This window comes from Bradysia coprophila, unplaced genomic scaffold, assembly GCF_014529535.1.
Source record: "Bradysia coprophila strain Holo2 unplaced genomic scaffold, BU_Bcop_v1 contig_151, whole genome shotgun sequence".
Classification (NCBI taxonomy): domain Eukaryota; kingdom Metazoa; phylum Arthropoda; class Insecta; order Diptera; family Sciaridae; genus Bradysia; species Bradysia coprophila.
The window spans coordinates 9,959,931-9,976,814 of NW_023503423.1; the positions used below are offsets into that span (position 1 = coordinate 9,959,931).

The 16,884-nt window shown below is 38.3% G+C and overlaps 2 protein-coding genes across 4 annotated transcripts; both read right to left on the reverse strand.

Annotated features, from left to right (window-relative positions):
• Positions 1-2,247: 2,247 nt before the first annotated feature.
• LOC119075012 lies at positions 2,248-7,601 on the reverse strand. The gene is made up of 10 exons (XM_037181420.1): positions 7,285-7,601; positions 6,730-6,858; positions 6,446-6,647; positions 4,277-6,357; positions 4,081-4,195; positions 3,887-4,012; positions 3,701-3,822; positions 2,971-3,067; positions 2,736-2,905; positions 2,248-2,674 (listed from the first exon to the last, which is right to left on the reverse strand). The coding sequence occupies exons 2-10, from the start codon at positions 6,801-6,803 to the stop codon at positions 2,497-2,499; spliced, it is 3,165 nt and encodes a 1,054-aa protein (XP_037037315.1). The 5' UTR covers positions 6,804-6,858; positions 7,285-7,601; the 3' UTR covers positions 2,248-2,496.
• A 2,753-nt stretch (positions 7,602-10,354) lies between these two features.
• LOC119075022 (tricarboxylate transport protein, mitochondrial) lies at positions 10,355-16,665 on the reverse strand. Of its 3 annotated transcripts, none has more exons than XM_037181432.1 (4): positions 16,425-16,665; positions 14,731-14,967; positions 11,386-11,512; positions 10,355-11,316 (listed from the first exon to the last, which is right to left on the reverse strand). In XM_037181432.1, the coding sequence occupies exons 2-4, from the start codon at positions 14,927-14,929 to the stop codon at positions 10,689-10,691; spliced, it is 954 nt and encodes a 317-aa protein (XP_037037327.1). In that variant the 5' UTR covers positions 14,930-14,967; positions 16,425-16,665; the 3' UTR covers positions 10,355-10,688. The 3 variants fall into 3 exon arrangements, with proteins under 3 accessions (XP_037037327.1, XP_037037326.1, XP_037037328.1); XM_037181431.1 differs by lacking the exon at positions 16,425-16,665 and adding an exon at positions 15,381-15,538; XM_037181433.1 differs by lacking the exon at positions 16,425-16,665 and adding an exon at positions 15,035-15,171.
• Between the last annotated feature and the right edge of the window lie 219 nt (positions 16,666-16,884).

A 16,884-nucleotide genomic window follows, 5' to 3' on the forward strand; every position in this document is an offset into this window, starting at 1 on the left:
CCGATGAATTTTGGACAAACGTTTGAAGATTATCCGGTCTCAAAGTCAATGGATACAAGATTTGACACATCAGTTGTCAAGTTTTTTTTCCTTCCCCCAGGTCCTTCTGCTAGAGAATGCGGACGCAATGTACCACAATATAAAACACAAGTATTCCATTTACAATGTCTCATTGGTTTAATTTTATAATTTTTTTTCTTTTATTTTTTTTGGGTTTCACCAATTGTAATTTTCACATCATATCGAACTATATAAGTTAATCAAAATTGAATATTTATTTCACTTCGCTTTTTAATTTAAGTTTTTTTTTTCTTTTTTACTCTTTTTAAAGTACAGTCATTGTCCAAAATACAGGGCGTTCCAAGGTTTATCTTTACAGCGAGAGCGGACAGAGAAAAACAACTCGGAATTTGGAATAAAATCAATTTTCGTCTATGGTTTGAAATTACAATGCGCACATAAAAATCCACATTCACCATGCCACTGTTACAGATCTGGAAGAAAAAGTGGGGCGGTACAGACACACATCGATTTCCTGTTTGGTCGGCTATTGGGTACAACACTAGAACAGTTACAGTTAAAAGAGATGAATACAACGAAAAAAAAATCCTTGAGGTGGTTGGTAAGAAGCAGACCGCATAGCCGATATAAAGGAAAGAAAATTCAATTCCTCAAAATTCCCGAAAATGCACAAAAAAAAAACTTGTCGTAAATCTTAAGAGTGATATCGCCAAATCTTCAGGTGATTGGGAAACAAGCGGTCTCCGATTTTGATGAGTGATAGCTCGTTGGATTCGTCTTTCAATTCTAGGAAACACGTGTCTTTCACTTTTTCTTAAAAAAATTTGTTTTCTGTGAAAAGCACTCAAAAGTGAAGACATGCCAGAGGGTACCGAAAACAGTTTGCTCCTACTTGATCGTATCGTTTTTCCAAACTCCTGTCGCGTAGCAAATATTGGTCCAATTGAAAAACTAATTACTGTTCCGTAGTCCTGAGGTTATTTGCTATACGCTAACACTTTATTTGACTAAAATCCTCGGAGAAAACTTTAATGATTTTTCTCTTGATATTACTAATAGTGGATCTGATATATTCGCGACATAGCGAAGCGTTTTTCTATTGATAAGGTGAAAGAATAGTAGACAATAAAAAATGATTGCCGTAGTACCGTTCCAGATGCTCTTCTGGCAGTTGGGTCCTCAGAAAGAAGGAAAAAATCTACATTTTGGCACCAACTTTTTTTTCAAGACTTCTGTAGGCTTGCAGCCCAAAAGTACTGGATTCATTTATATGTGCAACGATAGTGGGTGAGGCCAGCTACAACACCCCATACTCAGCTCCGTGGTACATCGAAGCTGCAGAAAAGGCGGACTCTCCGAACATTCACTATATTTCTAGTCATAACTCTAGTGGATCAACTAGCACCAAGCGGTGCGTATACTCCACCTGTAGGTCTTTCAAGGCCGACAATCGTACAACATTATAACAATTTAAAATAATTTTTTCTTGAGTTATTGCCGAAAAACTGTTTTCGGTACACTCTGACATGTCTTCACTTTTGAGCGCTTTTCAAAGAAAACAATTTTTTTTAAGAAAAAGTGAAAGACACGTGTTTCCTAGAATTGAAAGACGAATCCAACGAGCTATCACTCATTAAAATAGGAGACCGCTTGTTTCCAAAGTTAAAAAAATCACCTGAAGATTTGGCGATATCACTCTTAAGATAGATCATTCAAAATTGTTTGACTGTCTTACATATGGTCAAAAACAGGTGCAAAATCCAGAAGTTGTTCAATATGCGGCCTTGGAAGTAAATAAGTCAAAAAAATGACTAAAAAAATTGAGAAGTTTTAGGGAATTAATTCCCTTAAAATAGGCCCTGGCTACGACATTCGGTTTGATACACATTTTTGGCTATAATGGACCAGCGTTGATCGTCTTCGTTCATGATTAATGGATAATGGATTCAATTGAAATGATTTTCGTTCAACATATGGTCCTAGAATGAGCCAATTTCAATGTAACATTTCAATGTCGCTCCTTCGACTACAACGTTGAGAAATTTCGATCCAATTCGCATAAATCTTCCTGATAATTAATCCATGTTCTCAATGTCAATAGTACGTTCTCTTGAATCTGCCAGTTACAGTTGTAAGGACGGAAATTTCTGGATTTACTTTCACGAAACCACGGTGTCATTCAACTGAAACTCAATTAGCGGTAACACCGTGTGAAAAGAGGTATTGTTTTCGCGGACATTGAGATCCATTTAATATCAAGCAAACACTAAAATAAATCAAAAATTTCACGGAAGACGAACAGAAGTTTTATGTTTGCTGTTTACATGCTTAAAATTCCCGTCGTAGGGTTTCACTTTAAACCGTCCCCCGCTTTCGGATGGGTGGTATTGTTTTACTTAAATTAAATTAATTTCTTTTTTATAAATAAATTCTTTTACGGTCGATAAACTGCTAATGCAAGCGCCTATCCTACTTCTAACGGCCATGAAGTACATTCTTCAGCGTTCGAATTTGCGATTGTAGATCCGATTCCATGTTATACAGTTCGTCATCGATGCGCGCTTTAAAATCAATCAAATTAGGTAAATGATTGACATCTTTGATGTTCAAGAATTTCGTAAACAAATCCGACCAAACGTGTTTTTTCAGGTATCTGGAAAATAGCAAAGCAATCAAGACTCGGGTCGGACTCTCCGGCCGCTGTGTCCACTCACCTAGGTAACTTCGACTTAATCTCCCACTGACCGAACTTCTTAAACGTTTGCATGTATTCGCCGAACAGCATCACGTGAATCGTGCCGGCAATACAGAATATATCCGTTTGATATGACCATGAACGTCCGTCCTGCATTTCGGTGCATGTGAATCCGTCGGTCTCGATTCTCTGTTGTAAGCGAAAAATGTTAAAATTCGAAGAGAAAGCAGACTTCATGGTCGACATTTCCTTACCTTCTTGAATTGAGTTTTTTCATCGAAAAAGTTCATGTCGATTGCACATCCAAAATCGATCAGCCGAATGGTTGGCAGGTGAGATGTCGGATCAGGTCTGTGGATATGAATTGTAAATTACTCAATAAATAGTAGTGGTCTTGATAGGACTGCTCCAGTCCTATCAATGTAAAAATTGTGCGATCCACTCCGAACCGTCTTGCGTGGAGTCCAATCCAATGTGAATCGGATGCATTTTCCAGCGAATTTTTGTATGTATGCCCCGATAGGTATTGGTCCTCTGAAGCCAAAAATTACTTTTTTGAAAACGCCTCGATGGTTGAGTACCGTTTGAGAGGTGATCGAAAACCGAAAACATGTGTGTTTCTTATGGCATCATCTCTGGCTGCACGAAACGTACAAAGTCGTGTGAGGTGCCATTTGAAAGGCAATTGAATTTACTTTCGGGCGACTAAGGTCTTGCTGGGTTTAAGATTCATCCACACTGAGTTACCAGCGGTTGAAAGTAGGGGTAAAAATGCGACTATTTCGGCGAAACCTGTCAAGTGACACCTCACACGACCTTGTCGGTTTTCGATCACCTCTCACTCGGCACACAAGCATCGAGCAATTTTCAAAAAAAAAAATTTTGGCTTCAGGGGACCAAAGCCACACATAAAAGAGTTCGCTGCAAAAGGCGTCCGATTTCGGTAGGTACGAGAATCCTTACGATCCAAAGTGTTCTACTTACATTTTCATGAGCAAAAAGTTGTCCGGTTTGATGTCAGCGTGGATAATTTTGCAGGAATGTAATTGATTCACAATTGCCAGTATCTGACTAGCAAAATGCATCACTAAACTCTCATGCATTACCTGCGAAGTGTACACACAAATGTTCAGTGATGGGAACAACGAGATTTGGACAAAATCATTTTACCTTTGTCGTCGCTTGACGAATACGATTGTTTATGTCCAACAGTGAACCGTATGGAGAGAATTCCGTCACGAAAATGCTTGCATTCGGACCGACTATGGCGGTTGAGATGTCCATAAATCCGAGTAGCTGTGAATTGGAATCGAATCGGATGAATGTGGGAGTTTTGATGGAATTGTGATTTTACTGTAACCTACCATGTCATAGTTGGTGATCTTCTTTCGTACTTCGCGGCATATATACAGTTCCCAATTGTTGGGCGGTTTTTGGTACTTAAGCGCAACCACAGCACCTGTGTTCGTGTTGATTGCTCTGAAAAGTTATGAGTTGTTTAGTCGACCCAATCACAATTAGTCTGGCGATCTATTGCGCCAAATTGTTTGAGTGACTCACTTGAAAACACTGCCGTACGACCCTCGTCCCACTTCCTTTTCAATTTGGAATGGAATATTCGCCAGCAATGCAATTTTGGTGTTCAGCAATTTGGATATCGGCGTACTGACCAGCTTATACATGTCGTCATGATCACGAGACGGAAAGTCCTTTTTGACTAAGAATGCCTTGCATAGTTCCGAATTGAATGGATCCAAATTTGATTTGGCCAAATGTGTTTCGATCGTAGACAGTGCCTTGTCCAGCCGTTTCTGTTTCAATTCCTCACTGTTCTCGGTGGCGAAAAATGAGTTCTGTTCGCCCGAAATGGAGCACATCGAATCATCGTTCTGGTAGGATACATCCGACGTGCGTTTCTTCAGTATGCGGAAATTGTGTGGCGTTGACGATTTCGACATGGAATCGTTCATGTAGTTGCGACCGCCAACATTTCGTATCGGCGTCGAACTGTTGCTGTATGGATACGTTCCGTTACTGTTTTCCGCACTGTACGGATACGAAGACGGATAATCCGAATTTGAATACGAATCGTCGTTGGTCAAGTACGACGACTGCACGGGAACAGCACAATTTGACGAGTATGAATATGACGAGTCGTCGTTCGACGATGAATGGATGTTTGCGATGTTCAACAGCAAATTGGCATCGTCGATGTTATTACTGTGTGGTGCCGTCATTTCATGGTATTTGTTGTCGTAATGATTGCTCGTCTGCCCGTAATAGTTTGCCTTATTCTGACCGTTGCCGTTCGCCGGTGCTTCAGTTAGCTCAGCCAATTTCTTGCTCTTTCGTTTCCGTTCCTTTTTCGGTTTTACGTGTGGCGAAGCTGATGGCGAAGGCACTTTTGGTGAATTGAAATCTCCACCGATCGACGGTTTTTCTCTGCGATACTTAATTGTAATGGTCTTTGGTTTCGAGGATAAGCCATTGCCGGTGCTAAATCGAATTGTGGATGCTTCGATTTGCTCTTCAATGTCATCACTAGCTGCATTTGATGAGACAGTATTCTGTATGTTGTATCCGTTCGCCGAATAGCTGGTCTCGCTAAACCGAACACGTTCACACTCCGCCTGTCTAGCCAACTCTTGTTGTTCCAACAACTGTTGTCGTCGAAATTCTTGCGCTTGCTGCTGTTGCTGTTGACGCTGTCGTTCGGCCGCCGCTTGCCGTTCGATTTCAGCTAAACGAATCCGTTCATATTCGGCTGCTCTGGCTCGTTCTTGTTCGGCTGCTATGCGCAATCGTTCTTGTTCGGCCTGTTGCCGTAACCGCTCCAGTTCAGCCTGTCTCAATCTCTCTTGTTCAATCCGATGGCGTTCGGCCTCGATTCTAGCCTTCTCTTCTCGTTTCATAGCTTGCTCCATTTCCCAGCATCGATTCCTTTCGCGGCACACATTAATCAGTTGACTAAACCGTCTAGCACGTATCTCCTCCGGACTGTATTCCGTAGCACTTCCCGTATACACTAAATCTTTACGATATTTACACACTTTGTTCGGCTCGTACGGCTCATCCAGACACAAAGCACCCGTCCACGATTCATGATTATTTCTAGCTACACGTACAAAATTCGGCGGTATATTAATGCCTAACGAGTCATAACTGTCTTGGTCATCACAGTCATACGCATCACCGTACACCGAATTCAGTGAAGTTGTGATCACGTTGGCACTGTTATTCAAATTATACGGATCGCTGTTCTCCGCACTATTAATGTAATTGGAAGCAGTCGATTCCTGTTTGTCTTCATCTAATTTAGCTCGCTTCGCTGCCGCACTATTCGATTCAATCATTTGCCGTTGGTCGACCATCTGATCGACTGTGCGCTTTTTTATCAAATTATTGTCCTTGTTGAGGCGCTGCGAAAGCGAACGACGAAATTTGGCATGAGCCTCTTCCAGATCTGCGGTGGGCTTTGCTTTAGCCTGGAAGCCCAGATTGTACACCGATTCGGCTTGGTTGAATTCGTTCGCTATGTCGTAGTAATGGGCCCAGCCGATGTAAAATATAGCCCATTGCGTACCGACACCGCGTTCGTACAGCCTTTGATACATGTTTAGCGGATTCGGTTGTAAGTTTATCTGAAAATTCAATAAAAGGAAATGAGTGCTCGTCCGACCACTAGAATGAAGTCCATCGAATGGTCTTGCCGATCCCACCAACACTTACATATTTCATCCACAATTTGACCATTCGGATATCCTGCTTGTAGTTCTCATTGCTTTCGAACGTTGCCAAACATTTGCTCAGCGCCCATTGGTATTTGTTCTCCGTGTCCAGAGACATTTTCTGTTCATACCAGCAGACGTAGTTGAACCAAAGATCCAACGGAACGTTTCCTTCGTATGATTCGATGGCCTGTTCCCACGCACTACAGGGGAGAAAATGGGACAACCGGGCCTTGTTAGGTATGGCAAATGATGGGATAAGATAAATGGGACGATTTGACTTACTGTTTTTCGTCTTGGAAAATTAGGATTTCGTTGTAATTGCTGATTTGCTGCTGGTTCATCGGTTGTTGGTTCATAGTTGATTGAATTGGTTTAATCTGGAATCATTCACAACGTGAACATGCAGCATCTCTAAACGGAATAGAACGAAAACATTTTATGATTTTGTCAACATTCCGGATCACGGTTCATGCTGTTTAGGACCGGATTCTCTAACATTATTCCCTAGACATCATAAAACCTAAAACTCTAATTTAGACTGTATTTCACGACGACCTAAAATTTCAAAAATCAACCTGCTGGCTAATGATTTGTTTACAAACAAAGTGTGGAAGAAGAACACATTTATACAGACGGAGTAACTGCATGTAAAATAACTGAAAACCCGAAGACGCTATGACATTATGAATCACTGGATCAGGTAATAACCTCAATCATATGAACATTAAATGCGGAACAAGAGCCAGCGACACGGCATCGTCAACTGAACTTAATGGTTCATCGATTTTCAGTTAAAAATTTCATAGAATCGCCATAAAAAACACCGAAAATACTTACAGAAATGAAGAAAACCAAGAAAATTTTTCTCCAATTTGACGTACGTGTATATTAATGATGAAAATGAACTGGCTTATGAAAGGTGCTCTGTGTGTGTTTTTCAGCATCGAGTATTAAAACACCTCGTAAATCGATTGTTTTCAAACGGAATCGACGGATCGGGGTTGTTAATGCATTCGTTCGATGTTCTATCACATTTTCATTCAGATATTAATTACCGAAACGATACCGAACCTAATTCTTTTTCGATTTGAAAAGGAGGCTTTTTTGATCAAATGTAAGGATGAACGATGAATTTTTTTTTGTTGATGTGATGGTGTGTGTGTATGAATGAAACGTCGTTTCTTGTGGCAGATTGATGTGTAGAATGTACTAGATCTAACATTGCATACGCCAGATTTTTCATGTACTAGAGGAGGAAATTCAAAACGATTTTCATACAAAAATTTTCTTCTGAAAATATTTATTAATATTATCGACAATGCATTGTGTTACGAATAAAAATGACGTGTCTTTGAACAAAAAATATCCAAACAAAGAAATAGTCTCTTTGTTCTTGGTTCATTTGGCACCGCCCAGGTGGTTAAGCACGAAATGCAGTCACTCAGTTCTATAGGTTCAGAAAAAACATGATCAGAGCTAATCACGGTAGACAGTGGCTACTGGCTACCAAATTTTCTAGTGGCGCCTAAGCCTCTCCAAACTTCGCTGGCTGGATGAATGGTGTGAATGGGTGGATCAGACGGTTGATGACATAAGAATCGTGAGTACGACGAATGAGGATTTTTAATTTTTTACTTTTGCTTTTGGAGCTCAGGCTCAATTCTTTTGTTTCCTTTGCTGCAATTTTTGGTGATGTCTTAGCACCCTTCCACGATTTCCCAAAATTTTCCATCTTGTCTCAATGCAAACTATCCAGAATTGTTCATGGAAAGTTTTGCTGCTGTCTTGCGTAAGAGGCTCGCGGAAGCAACTGAAGATGGTCAGTCCACTCTGACCTGTGACCGTCGCTAGTTCTCAAGGTCGAAACAGCTTTTCTTTAATTTTTTTTGCCACTTTACATTTAAGTACGGGAAAGGGAATAGCTATAGCTCTGTTTGTCGTTCCAAAGGATGTTTCTCCAAAGGATGTTTCCTTGAAGTCCAATAAATGTGAAAAGGAGTCTTGTTTTGGTTTCTGTGTACGGAAATTCGGTTCTTGCAATTTGCGCCACTGAGCGTCTCGTCTCAGGTTAAGCAAAATCGGTATGTACGAAGAGAACACACCAACTGTCTTGGTGGGTGTGTTAATCTCAATGAACTCACCATACTTATTATCTGATTGTTACAAATTAAGAGTCAATAGATCACTGTCAAATAACAGTTTCTTCTCTCAAAATAGTGTCAAATGAGTTGTCAATTTCACAAAGCTAACCTTAAACAATGACAGCTTCATATAAATTTTTGTAACATTGTGGTTAGCTTCGTGAAAATGACAGCCCATTTGACATTTCAAACGACATTGACAATGATCTATTCGCAAAAACTTCGAACAGTCGAGATTCAAGCCGACTGCGATCCCAACGAGCTATAGCTCAAACGAATCGTCGTTCCATTCTGAGAATTTCGTGGAACAACAGGATCATTTCTTCTTTCCCGACAAAGTGGTGCGGGCGTTCGGGTATTTGCGTCGAAAATGACGAAAAGCTTCACTATCATTCATGAAGTTTTAAGTCATTTTATCATGTTCTTAAGGCCAGGTTACGATCGCATACATCGCACAGAAGTAAGCGGGCATAACCTGATCCAAATCAGAGAGTCTTTGCTAATATAGATGGTATTGCCAGCGTTAGTCTATAATATATAAGATTAGATAGTAGCCCATATGACTGATTATGTGTCAATAATGATACGAATCGTCTCAAAGATTTGTGTTTAATTCTTGCCGAAAAATCTAGCAAAGTCGATGATCCAGTAATCATAATATAAAGTTTAATGTTTGTCTCTCTACAGCCCGAAAAGTCCTAGAGATTTGAAACTTGGCATACCGATCGTTGAGGAATTACATGAAGAGAAAAGTGAAATAATTCGACATGTCTTCTGACTTCTGAGTTGTTGTGGTTTATTATTGATTCCACAAATTAAAATCTAGATTTTGTTTTCATAGTGGATGCAATCTTTAAACTGGAAGACACTTTTTTATAACGAGTAAAAATATTTTTGGGTAGAGTCAAGTATACAACCAGTCGGTGAAATGAAATTCACATACATTTTTCCATGCGAGCTGAAAACTTTGACAGATGGCCCATACATTTTCTGTCAAAATTTCATTTCGCCGGCTTGAAGTTTATTTTTGATGTGAGGAAAATGTTTAAATATTTTAAAAATACATTAATCCCGATCGAATCCGATGGTATTCCACTAGTGTTTCAATAAAAGACCAACGCAAATTATTCTACGAATCATACTCTTTCGTATGAGCGATATATATTTATGTAATTTTTTATATAATTTACATGTAAATAACAACAATTTGATTGTGCTTAAACTAAAAAGGAAAGAAACAAAAAATAATTAAATTTACGCCTGCAATTTTTAACAAAAGGGAAGATTAAAAATTAGAAGAAGAAAAAACCAATTTAATTCCCTGGCCTAATAAATTAAAATAGAAATTGACTTGCTGTTCGTTTGTTAACGAAATATTTATAAATCTGTTAACATTGGCGCGTAACGGCTTTATATAAACAAATTATTTTTGGGGAAATTAATTTAAAAAAAAACGAATTCAGTCTCCAATAGAAAGACCCGATTAACATGCAGTTTATAATAAGTATAAATTAATAAATCGTTGAAGCCCCTGATTTGTTTTCTGTTACGGAATGATGTTTCATTTTTGTACACACAGATCTGTATACAAACAAAATATTGACTTGGTTATTAATCTTAATTATTGTTCTGTATTAGCGATGGCGTTATGGCAATTGTGTAAATATGTCGATTCGTTTGACGATAATGATTCCCTGTAGAAGTAAAAATTTCTCAAAAAATGTCTTTGACGACAAAGTTCCGACAAAAAAACTTTTTTTTTTATAAAAAATAACTTTGTGCTGAGGATAGTTGGGGATCCATTGAAACAGAAACACCTGTAAATACCGCAGTCTGTTCCAATTAATTTTCTAATTTTTTTTTTGTTCAACTACTTTCGTTGCACACATTTCACATTTCCTTACCGATTGTGACATTAGATGATCACAAACGAAGAAAAGCGAAGAATTCAGTAAGGCCTTTCCCTAATATAACAGTTCATTGGACGCTGAGCTAGGCTCGCCCAAGTTTACATCAAAAATTCTAATAAGTAGCAAAAATTTGCGAATTTTTGTACTATAATAGCCAACGCAATCACACGCACACGTACCGCATCAACGACTAATGCCAAAATTTGTTAAACAAATCCATGAACGAATCGTATATCATGAAGGTAATAGCTACATCCAAACACACACGACCCAATCGCGGCACCGTTCCCTTGTAGAATGCGGTTGGTCCCTCATTTTTCCAGATTTGCATAGCACAATCGGCGGTGTTCTTGTATTTGGACGCCTCTAAGCCTTGCATTCTAGTTTTAACCACATCAATGGGGGTATTACCGAATACGGATGCGGCTCCGGCAAAAGCACCGAAAGCACCGACCAGCATTTTCGGTACCGGTTTCTTGGGATCGTCGCCCTTGTACAAATCCTTTAGTGTTTCCATGACATAGAAACGAATGGCTTGATTCGATCCCTGCTTCATGATCGTTGCTGTTAGTCCTTTGTACACACCCATGAAACCTTCCTGCTTGATGATCGTCGACACACCGTGGAAGAAGCCGCGGAACTGTGGATTAGCACTGCGTTGATCGTTGATGAATTTCACCTTGACCGTTTCCATTGGTGTTACAGCTAAGATGGCCTCAGCGACTCCAGCGCCTAGACCAGCTAATAATTTGCCACCCGTGCTTAGTTGTCCGTTATGGTCCATCATCTGGGTTTTGAATGTTTCAAATGCACCAAATCTACGGGATTGAAAAGGTAAATTTGTTATCGAAAATCCTGATTATCTACAGTTGATTCGTCCAATATACCTGACAGCAGATTTTGGTATACTTCCATAGAGGAGAACGGATAAGCCTCGATACAGTCCGAAAAAGCCATTTGCTTTGACAGTTTTCTTAACACAGTCTGCAATTCCATTGTATTTCTTAGCTCCACCTGGATCAAGAGAAAAAATGGGTTTAAGTTTTAGTGGAGTCACTTGACTTGGTTGAGAAAAAAAGCTATTTCGGGGGGAAGGAAGACCAACTACTGTAGTAGTTTTCCTATCGGTCGCTCAATTCGATTTCATTTTCCAATTTTTATTTTTTTTTTCAAAGCCACAACGTACGCATATGCACATATGTCTCCAAATTGAAAATTCATCGGTCTCTGACCTTCTATCACAAATATTCATATAGTCGTACCATACGACACACACGGTTATTTACAATTCCAAATAACAGAAAACGTTCTTCTGAACCAGATAGATTATGTGTAGCAGTTTTCGCCTGTATTTTCGATTCGTGATTATAAACTTCTGTATTTGAATCTTTTCGGTCGTTACATCGTCACATTATATAACTTTAACTTATCGTTAATATAACTAATTTGAAGGTCGCATTTGTATATACAATTTCGGTTCAGTTGGTGTGTGAAACTAGTTTACTGAAGTAAACAAAATCGTTGTAATCGTCACAGAAAAAACTCACATCATCCCAATCGTAATGCAATTTTGTAGATTCTCAATCGAATGTCTGTTTAGATGTTAACACAGGGCGCTAATTCTCGCGAATTTAAGAATTTGTAACTTGACAGTTATTACCGTGATGTTAAGAGTGGTTCATACGATTCGTAAGTTTTGGGGTGACAACGGTCAAGTTGTGAATTCTTAAATTCATGAAAATCGGTGCCTAGGGCCTCAATTCTCATGCGTTCGTAAACTTGACAGTACTTATGGGATTTTTTGTTTGTAATGGCAATTGAACTTTGTCAATTGACATTCGAACAGGGCTGGTAGAAAAATTAAAAATGAGCTTAACAACAACAATAAAACTTGTTCTAAGTTTCACCCCTGGGCGACGATTCTCGTATTTTCGTAACTCCAAATATTCGTAACTTTAGGAACTTTAGGAACTGTCAAGTTACGAATTCTAAAAGCTACAAACGCTATGAGAATCGAGGCCCTGGGAGCTGATTACCCTGAATTTATGAAATCGTAACTTGACAGTTGTCACCTTTACGAATCGTATGAATCACTCTTAGCATTAAGGTACAGCTGTCAAGTTACAAATTCTTAAATTCACTAGAATCGGTGCCCTGTGATGTTAAACATGACGTACATGCAAAGAAGCACTAAAAAAATACTGCGCTAACAAGATAGCAAAACGAAAAGAAAACATTCAACACAACAGAAGTCCGAAAGAGCCATTCGGTGTGTAGAAGTTAGTGTATGAGAATCTATGACGATAGTTTATCGTTATTTTCGTATAACATATTTTGGACGAAAGAAATGTTTTATGAAAAATCGAAGAAAAATTGTAATTTACGTTTTTCTTGGACATGTCCATGTATTCGTGTAGGTGGACATTGAGACTTTGTTCGGTTCTGCCTATTTCATGGCTGTTTATTTATAATTTATTTTAGAATCTTCATGCACAACATTTTAGTTCGAACAATGTACGCAAATTTTGCGGATCGCTCTATAAAAGTGATAGAAAAAAGATATGAGTTGTAGGACCTGCATTCCAAAGTGAATTAGGGAAATTATAAAAAAAAAAATTGGTTGCTACACTGCAATATATTCAAAAAATTAAAAAAAAAGTGCTCGGATGGGATAGATATCGGTGCAGCAGGTACTCCGGATGACGAGACGAGAGTTTTAAAAACCACTACAATAATTTCTATAAACTACAGCGGCGGATCCAGACACTTTTCCATCAGTCACGCAAATCTTAAAAATTGGTATTCTGGCCCAGACCCGGATCAATGTGTTGAAGTTTTGTTTTTCATGCATACACGAACAATTCTCGTCAAGTATTGGTGATTTGGACCCACTCCTAAGGAGTGAATTCATCAAATGCCACAGATCATTATTCAGTGACTATTAGTCATGATATTAGGGGTACTACACAAGGTCTCAATTTCCGGTAATCCTAAGACTTTAGAACTTAAAACATACATTTATAAGTCGATGGAGGAGCTACTAGAAAATCACTGCCTCAACTCAGAGATGCTGTTCTTTCAGAAATACTTTCAGCGTGAATCTACTCTCACTCTAAGTGCTGAGATTTTTGCACCGTATTGGCACCGTTCTTAGAAAACAACAAATCGTAAGCAAAGGAAAAATTTGCTTTCGATGCAATTAATAAACATTCTTGCCTTCCACGCACTTTTGTAATTTTTAATAAATTCAGGTCAAGATCAGAGTAGAAGAACGTACTCAACCAGAACCACGTTGTTCTAAAGTGCAATATTGGAGCTTGGAGCATGGAGCTCCTTTAACTTAAATTAGTAGTAACTGTTCATAAATTGTATATCATTCCCTGAACGTCTCTAAGTAGCCGCTGTTGTTGGCAACAACAGCCACAATTCGAAATTATATTTCCATTTAAAACAATGAAATGAATTTGTGGTAAGTAACACGATGAGGCAGAGGTTGGATGCTGGGAAGCAGCATGAAAATATTGAGTGAACTGTAAAGTTTTGATTACGCAGAGTTTTTGTTAAGCCATTTGTAGCATTATAAGAATACATAGGAAATTGACTGAGTTTAAATCATCAATGAAATGTTTGACAGGGTGCCCAACAACGTTCACCTGATAAAGAAATGATTTTATTCAGGAACGGACATTTTTATGACAACTGATACCGGAAAAATCGTCTTTCCCTACCATGGTAAGAAAAACGGCTATACGAAACACCAAGCTACACCACAGTAGTAGTGTCGCTAAGTTATACCATTTTGCAAGAAACATTCTTGGACGCGTGACATCAATAAAAAGGAATGAAATATCTCCAGACAGTTTTCATATCAAATCACTGAATCGTATTCTTACATTGCAGACTGTCTATGGCTATATCACGCTATTATGCAATCAGCAACAACCACACAAGTGAATCGGAAAAATAGAAATTTCATTTTTAACACACAAACTAAACCTCTTGTATGCATATCTAATAACGCAGAGTTCATCGCTATGTGAAGGTATTCAAATGTAGAAAATTGACGAATCGACAGAAAATTTGAGTTCAAAATGAGTTACATAGTTAGTCGACTGACGTCAATGGCTAAACACTTTACAGTTAATTATATCGTCAGTAGATGGATGATATGAACCCATCTCGATTAAGAAACTATCACAATGGACATTGTACAACACACGCAAATCGCTCACCTTTTTCATCCAACTGAAGCTGTGTTTTCACATATTCCGTGGGAAATGTTATACAAATCTCAATACCGCCCGTAATTCCACCAGCAATAATTCCTTTCAGGCCAGTTTGACCACCAGCTGCCGCTGCAGCTCCATTATTTTCCATCCATGGACGACGGATGAATGGATTGACAATGCTATTGGGATATCGTTTGTCCATATTTTCTGCGGCAATGGGTGCGAAATGTTGCAAGGGACCTGTGACATTGATAACGATTTTTTTTTAGATTCGACGAAAAAGTCAGGTGAAAAGGAAATGATTTACAGAAAAAAAAGTTTGTTTTTCAAGAGTTGTGTCGATCAATTTTTATCAATTAAGAACTTTGACTTAGTGAACGAGAGCACTACGTGTTATAAAATATAAGACATGAGATAACGCTAATATGTTCAGTTAAACACATGCGGTTTTTTGATCGTCAAACTTTGCTCAGTACTGATAACGATACAAATTCGTTGTAATAAATTGCGACAAGAGAGGTGTATATACAAGTGAAAGAATGCTCTGCATCGACAGACGGGTTAAATGTTTACGAATAGAACAAAAAGTTAAAAATACAAATCGCAAAACAAAGAAAAATTATATTTTTAAAGCAAATGAACTGAACACACACCTCAGGTAGGGAAATTCGGAAATATTTTTTTTATGAAAAATATTACACACACGGAGTGCTTGTCGTCCGTGACAAAACTCCGAACGTATTGAAATGTTAATCGCTACTGAATGATGTGTGTTGTGTGCTCAAGTTGAATTCTCAAGTCGAATCGTACAATTTGAATGGAGAAAAAAAATGTTCCATACAATCGTGAGTTTACTTAATCATACACGCTGGTCGATATGAATGTGTATTTTGATGTTTTGGTTCGGTTAAATAAAAAAGTATTTCAATTAAGCAGCACATACATACGCACACCAGCGATGGATTGTTCTGTTGTAAAATACAATATTCTGTAAAAACTCGTGGTCAGCGAATAGTTATTTGCGTGTCTGTTGTGGACGGTATATTTTTGGCAATTTCGCGAGTAGTAGCCTGAACAAAGTGAGGGCGACAGGCGAAAGTGCCGAAAATAAACCGTTTACAACAGATGAGGACAAGTAAGGGTCCGTGAACCCGAGACAATTTCTGCAAAACCCCCTTTTTCGGCCCCAACACATGAAAAGAATTGTATATTGAATGTGAAGAAGACCCGTAGGTTGTAATAAGTCAAATATATACTCTAATTCTTGGTGCGTAATGAGAATCAGATGTGTACCAGAGAAGGGTAAGAAGAAAATAAAAATCGCCAGTGCTCAATTACACAAAAAATGGTTTTTCTGTTGCAACAACAAAGTCATCGATTGATTGATAACACCAATGAGAGAGCATCGATAACTAGAAGGGTGAATCCGAAACATGAAACGTTGGAATTGATTTTTTTGACTAAATTTTAAAGGTGAGCAGAGAATGAAAATTTCGGCGATAAAGTTTTGGGAAAGTACAAAATATTCTGAATTCTGCCGAAAGTTCAAATGAGAAATATGTCCAAGAAAATAAAGTCTCCATTCAATCAAACATTTTTCTGAACAATAATAATTTATGAAAAACAAAAATCGATGAACAACATTCAACGAAAAAACGGAGATCAATAGCTTATTAAATAGACCATTTTTAACCAACCTTTCAATTTTAATTCACCTTGATGGACACTATATCCTAAAAACCGTAAACTTAAACCTTAAACCACTAAATCACACGTTACTGGAATGCCTTAGGTCATGCAATAGAGAGCACAGAAATTTAAATAATTTCCTAAATAAACAACAAATCAAAAAGCCGCAATTTTTTTTTTTGCTTCTTTCAATTGCCAAAGCTTTTATTTATTTGATGAGCCGCGATTACACATTTGTCAGTATGCAAAAAGAGTGAGTTTAATCCGTTTTACCAACCACTGAAGAGAACGACGAAGAAAACGTTTGGCGCCTGTTTCGCATTTTTCATCGAAAAAACGCGGGTAAATTTAAATTCGTTCAAAGAGCAATAGATTAGGATTGCCTCGCTCGGTATGTGTTCTTAAAATTAAGTTTCTACATGTTGCCCACAATGCAATGTGAAACTATGTCCAAGGTATTTAATTTGT